The 6,799-nt window shown below is 48.6% G+C and overlaps 1 protein-coding gene across 3 annotated transcripts in view; it reads right to left on the reverse strand.

Annotated features, from left to right (window-relative positions):
* Positions 1 to 2,978, reverse strand: part of LOC112109555 (forkhead box protein P4) — an 89,125-nt gene extending 86,147 nt beyond the window's left edge. For all 3 annotated transcript variants that reach the window (XM_026655241.1, XM_026655240.1, XM_026655239.1), the window contains exon 1: positions 2,774 to 2,978. In XM_026655241.1, coding sequence (XP_026511026.1) covers positions 2,774 to 2,965 — 192 coding nt within the window. In that variant the 5' untranslated portion in view covers positions 2,966 to 2,978. The remainder of the gene's footprint in view (positions 1 to 2,773) is intronic.
* Between the last annotated feature and the right edge of the window lie 3,821 nt (positions 2,979 to 6,799).

Raw genomic sequence — 6,799 nt, forward strand, 5'->3', positions numbered from 1 at the left:
GTCTGAAGCACACGCTGCCACTAAGTGAATTTCAGTGCCCTCTCCGCAGGGCACTGCGAAGGCAACCGCACCCCCCTTCCCTGTCGGGGAGGGGAGAGGACGAGCAGCATCTCGTTCGGCGGGGTGACTCGGAGAAGCATTACACGCATGATTACCCTTCAGATCAGGGGAACAGTGGCTTAACTGCGTGAGAAACGGCTGTTATTCAGGTAATGGATTTACAGCGCTCGCTACTAAAGTATCAGACACAGCAATTTTTTACAGCTTTCACGCTGGAATTTATGGCTCAGGGAGGCGATCTCCACACGAGGCTGGGATCATTGCCTTATTTAGTATCCGAGGAGGAAAATTTATGTTTTCTCCGAAGTTTGTTTTGAAAAGGTAACCTGCAGGCATGCACGCACCCCCCACCCCCAGCCTAAACTACACATGCGGCCCCCCGCCCCAGCTGCACTCAAGCACAGTGAACGAGAGTTGTGTGCGCACACACACACACACACACACTCAAACTACACAAGCATAGCTGCATGTATGCACACATACTTGGTAGGCATGTGCATAGCTCCCCCAACTTACACGTGTGTGCATACATGCAGAGATCAAGCTATATGTGCACCAATGCACCCCTGCACCCAGAACTCAGCACGTGCAAAAGAGCCTACGTGCACGAGCACAGAGATGCACACAGAAATACACGCATGCACACACAGGTTGAGACATATGCACACATGAGCTGACTGGCACACCGAGCCCAAGACATGCACACAAATGTATGTACAGATGCCTTCCTGCAAAAAGACAGGCATGCTCAGACACAGATGCACACAGGCAGGCGTACGCACACTCACCAGCGCACCCCTCCTTACAGGGCTGTGAGCCCCAAAGCACGGAAGAGAAGGAGCAGAACTCGGTAATCTCCGAGAGTAAAGAGGAAGAGCCCATGGAGCAGAGAGAGAAGCAGCTACCTACTTTATGCCCAGCAGGTTTTTGCAATCATTTTGAACTCACAGCCCTTTCCCTCCCCTGACGTCCCAACACCACGCATTCAGCTTTTGACACCGTCTTACATTCATTCCATATGAAAGGATCCCAGAGCCACACGGACTATAACAACACAGGGGTCACTCTGCCAGCACTGAAATGCAGCCATCCCTGTAGCAGAGCACATCACCCATTCCAACAGTGCACTGGAACACTAAAGAACAGTTAGAAGTGCAGATCGACATCTCCAGCTGAAACTGCAGGAGAACTGAGGGAGGTGGGGTGCAACTGGCCATGCTGGAATTTGGCCTGAACATCAGAGCTAACATCCCAAACCTAAGGTGACGAGTGTGCCAAGGGGATCTTTAAGGGCCAGAAGGCGAGGTCCTTGGTCTGAACTCCCCATCGACGAGATAGCACCTCCAGCAGCGTTGGCGCCCTTGGAGAGTCATGCTCTTGGCTGAAAGTGAGTGACAAGATTGGCCCAGAGCAAGGCACGCACATTGAGGTGAGGTGGGGTTTGCTGGACGGCAGAAGCTCACTGAAGTATTGAGAGCAGCAGCCCTGCCCTGCCTGCCTCCTCTTTCGTGGGGTGCCTAGGTCAGGCAGAGCAGATGCAACTATCGTGTTCTCCCATATACCACTGCAGACAGTACTGATTGAGAGCACCCTCGTATGAAAGACCGTACTCAAAGAATAGTTACCAATGGTTCACTCTCCAACTGGGAGGAACCAAGTGGGGTCCCACAGGGTCAGTCCTGGGCCCTAGTCAATATTTTCATTATTGACTTGAATAATGGAACGGGGAGCATGTAACAAAATCTGCCAATGCTACCAAGCTAGGAGGGGTTGCAAGCACTTTGGAGGAGAGGATTCGAATTCAAAACAACCTTGACAAATTGGAGAACTTGTCTGAAAAATCAACAAGACGAAGTTCAACAAAAGCTAAGTGCAAAGTACTAAACTTAGGGGGGGGGAATCAAATGCACAGCTACACAATGGGGAGTAACTGGCTAGGCGGTAGTTCTTATGAAAAGGATCTGGGGCTGAGAGTGGATCCTAATTGAAATGAGTCAACGTGATGCAGTTGCAAAACAGACTAATATCATTCTGGGGTCTATTAACAGGAGAGTCATATGTAAGACATGGGCGGTAATTGACCTGCTCTACTCTGCAATGGTGAGATCTCAGCTGGAGTCCTGTGTCCAGTTCTGGATGCCAAAATTTAGGGAAGATGTGGACAAATTGGAGACTCAAGAGGAGAACAACAAAGAGGAGAAAAGGTTTAGAAAACCTGGCCTCTGAGGAAAGGTTAAAGAAAACGGGGCACGTTTAGTGTTGAGAAAAAACAACTGAGGGGGAACCCGATAACAGTCTTCAAATATGTTAAGGGCTGTTACAAAGAGGACTGATCAATCGCTCTCTATGTCCACTGAAGGGTCAGGCAAGTAGTATTTGGCTTAATCTGCAGAAAGGGAGATGAAGTTAAACTTTTTCCTGATATTTAACCTGTAAGGCTAGCTAAGCTCTGGAATAAGCTTCCAAGGGAGGTTGTGGACTTCCCATCATTGGAAGATTGGACAAACACAGGTCAGGTCCAGCTTCAGCACAGGGGACTGGACTTGATGACTGCCCGAAGTCCCTTCCAACCCGCGATTACTATAATTTTCAGTGAAGGTCTCCAGATGTCCAGAAAGCCAAAAGACTGCGGGATAAAAAAAAAAAAAACCAGGACGTAGGGAAGACAGAGTAAGAGAGAGAAAGGGAGGAGAAGAAAGAGGCTCTTTCCTACCTGCTGCTGCTGAAAATGCAGGAGTTCCACCGGGCTCATTTCCCCATTGGTTTCCCCGCCGCCTCCTTCCCTTCCTCCTCCTCCACCGCCGCCACCGCCTCCTCCTCCGTCTGTCTGGTTGGTGAGGCTGCTGACCCCGTTCTGGCTGGAGGGAGTGGAGCGTATTGTCTCCGAGGCAGATTCAACCATCATGACTTGCTCGCAGGACCTGAGTGAGCAATGAGAAGCAGCAGCGTCCCTGAGCACAGCGTTATTGGAGGTGTTGGATGGAGCTACCGCCGGGCTATGAGGGCCCGTGGGGAGAGCAGCCCCCCGCTGCATGTCGTCTGTACTTGCTACCCTGGCCTCACTAGGGCAGGGTTCCCTCTTCCCTCCTTGCATCTGCCCTTTCTACAGCCCCCAGTATCGGCACATGAGGCAGCTGGTTAGCAGGAGCTGTAGGACCATTTCCCTTGAGCAATGAGCTCAAGCAAGGCAGGGCCACACACTATTTCCTCCTCCAACACCCAACCATCCTGCCTGCCAAGATCCACCTGGGGCATCGTCTCACCATGCCACACTTCCACCTGCTCATGTCTTCCCTACCCCGCCAGGGCTCTCCACACCCAGCTCCACCTCCACTCCCGCCCCTGACTTGCAGGAGTGCCCTTCCTCTCCTCCTCTGAACCCTCCCTTAAGCCCACTCACCCCCCCCCCATGAATCCTCTCTCCAGATGCCCGGCTGGTGGGTCGTGCTACATGCTCAGGGTCTAACTGATCACCAGATCTGGGACTGGGAAGGTCAGACTAGCAGGGACCTTGGGGCGTTTTTGCCTTCTTCTGCGGCATGGGGAGTGGCTCGCCTGCTGGGATCACCTAATCATTCCCTTCCATTACAGGGGCCTGGGGCATTGGTGGCACCCTGGCCTCTCCTGTGCTCGGACAGTGGCATGAAGTCTAGGTGCCTGAGGACTGAAATGCATTAGTCTAACTAGAGTCTTTGGGATCAATAGGGGCTATGTGGGTGAAATCTGATGGCCCGTGATACACAGCAGGTCAGACTAGGTAATCTGGTGGCCCCTTCTGGTCTTCAGCGCTATGAAATTATGACTCCTTCCTACCCCTGCCTCTCCTTCAGCTGACCCATTGTCCTGTGCTTTCTCTCACCTGCATTAAGACCTGAACTCTGTGAGGCTGTACTTTAACCTGCGAGGCTGTCTACATACAGAGATGCACTGCTTCAATTATAGCTGTGATTTTAAGTTGATTGAATTAAGCTGGTCCAAGAGGCCATGTGCACGACCCTCTTCTGTTGATTTCAGAGTGGTTTATTTCACTTAAATTCTAGTGGAGCAGAAATCAGTTTAATCTAAACCAAAATAAAGCCACCCTTAAACTGAAATCCATGTGGCTACAGAGGGGTCTGTGGATAGATTTGCACACAGGCAGCCCCAACCGTTTGTGAATGATCTTGTACATTTCCAGCACCATGAGCAGACTCTCTGTGTAGTTATTGTATTACAAACAGCAGGGCTGGTCAAAACAGAGAATTTCTGTCTGGCGGGAAATTCCAAGATTTTGACATTAAACATATTTCATCCTGAACTGGGACAAAAAGTAGAAATCTTGGATTTTTTCGCAAAAAAAACCAAAATAGTCCAAAGAATTTTGTTTTTCATAAAGGTCAAAAGATTGCATTTTGACTTGATCATTTCAAATATCACATAAAAGACATGAAGCGGGACATTTTGATATTTTCCTGTTGAAAATGTTGACAAAAATCAATATAGTCCAGCACAATGTTTCAATTCTCTCAAATGAGCATTTTTCAATGGCAAAAAATGTTGCACTGGAAATATTTTCAACCAGCTCTACTAACCAGAGAGATGCCTCCAAGTGCAGACACAAAGCAGAGCATGTTAAGAACAAACCATGCACAACTGAGCGCCAAGCCAACATGGGATGCAGGATTCAAATCTGAGGAGCAGCAGTTCTTCAAAGAGATGCATCAGCCACCAGAAGGTGACCCGCCCCTCAGACTTCTCATCGCCCCTTGCCCTTCAATATCACACATGCAGCAGTGGTTTTTTGGTGTTTTTCTTTAAGTCTCAGCTCCTGGAGTCAGTTGAATTACAGGAGAATCCCAGATTTTTATTTATTTATTTTGTAAGAAGTAAAATTTCTAACCCTCACAGCTGTGGAAAAAGGCTCGAGAACATGACCCGAGTGCCCCCTAAAGGCTCAAAAACTTCCAAGGCGAATAGAGAGAACCCCAAACTTATTTTTTTTTTTAAATGATTTCATGATTTTTGGGTCCCGTTGCATGATTTTTGCAGGCTGGGGGGCTGCAGGGCTGACTCGCTGCTCACCTCATCAGACTGGCTCCAGCATCACCACCTCCCATACAGCTTCCCTTTCCCACACTCCTGGCCCTTCCCATTTGCCCCCTCCCCTAACAATTCATGGGTAAATGCTCAGGAATGGGAAGGGGAGTCAAAATGGTTTCTTTCTTAGGGGCCATTACGCAGGGAGAACCTACCCATGAATCTTTCACTCCACAGGGGTAGGGAAGCTGGCGTGTGTCATCCTGGAGGGGCTGCAGAATAGGTCTATGAGAAATATCCATAGTAGATGGAGCCGCGTATCTCCTCTAACTGAAAACCAGCCCCTCCACATGCCCCACTCACACCCAGCAAGTTGCTAAAGGCTTGGAGAAACTAAAAATATCCCAGCCCATAATTTCCTCAGTTCCAGCAATGGGTTTTAATCACCACCATAGGAGGTGCAACCTCCCCACCCCCCCCAGCTTTGTTTCACTGCCAAGGGAAGCAAACCACACCAGCACCATGCAAAGCAGAACATGCTCCTGTCCACTGTGGATGGCAAAGGGTAGGGGGTTGAGGACTCCAGGCTAACCCCAATGAAATGAGACATATCAGAACTGGCTCATGGAATGATCTCAAAAGATAATGGTCAACAGGGAACTGTCACTGAACAAGTATATTTCTGGGAGGGTCCCGCAAGGATCAGTTCTTGGCCTGACACCATTTAAACGTTTTTACTAATGAGCTGGAAGAAAAACATAAAATCATCACGGATAAAGTTTGCAGTTGACATAAAAATTGGAGGAACGGTAAATAATGAAGATGACAGGTCAATGATGCAGAACGATCGGGAGCACTTGGTAAGCTGGGCTCAAGCAAACAATACGTGTTAAATATGGCTAAATGCAAATGTAGACATCGAGGAACAAAGCATGCCAGCCATCTTTACACAATAGGGGACTCTACCCTGGGAAACAGTGACTCTGAAAAAGATTTGAGGGTGGGTGGATAATCAGCTGGACATGAGCTCCCAGGGTGATGCGATGGCCAAAATGGCTAATGCGACCCCGGGATGCATAGAACGAGTAGAGAGAGGTTGTTTTACTTTTCTATTTGGCTCTGGTGTGACTACTGCTGGAACATTGTGTCCAGTTCTGGTACCCACAATTCAAGAAGGATGTTGATACACTGGAGAGGGTTCAGAAAAGAGCCAGGAGAAAGATTAGGGATTAGAAAGCATGCCTTACACTGATAGATCGAGCTCCTTGAGCCTATTTAGCTTAACAAAGAGAAGGTTAAGGGATGACCTGATTGTAGTCCGGAAGTACCTACTTGGGGAACAAATATTTAATAATGGGCTCTTCACTCCAGCAGAGAAAGGTCTAACACGATCCAAGGGCTGGAAGCTGAAGCTAGACAAATTCAGAGGGGAAATAAGGTGCAAATTTTTAATTGAGAACAATTAACCATCAGAACAATTTACCAAAGGTTGTGGTGGAGTCTGCATCACTGACCATTTCTAAATCAAGACGGGATGTTTTTCTAAAAGATCTGCTCTAGGAATTATTGTGGGGCGGGTCTCTGTAGAGGTCAGAGGAGATGATCACAATGGTCCCTTCTAGCCTCGCAATCTATGAACTTGGCCCTTGAATCTGGACAGAGCCCAACAGCAAGAGCAGGGGGAAAGTGTTTAACAGCTCTGCAGGTTTGTTATTGGCAGAGC

The sequence above is a fragment of the Terrapene carolina genome, unplaced genomic scaffold, assembly GCF_002925995.2.
Source record: "Terrapene carolina triunguis isolate 2854851 unplaced genomic scaffold, T_m_triunguis-2.0 Scaffold199, whole genome shotgun sequence".
In the NCBI taxonomy this organism is placed as follows: domain Eukaryota; kingdom Metazoa; phylum Chordata; order Testudines; family Emydidae; genus Terrapene; species Terrapene triunguis.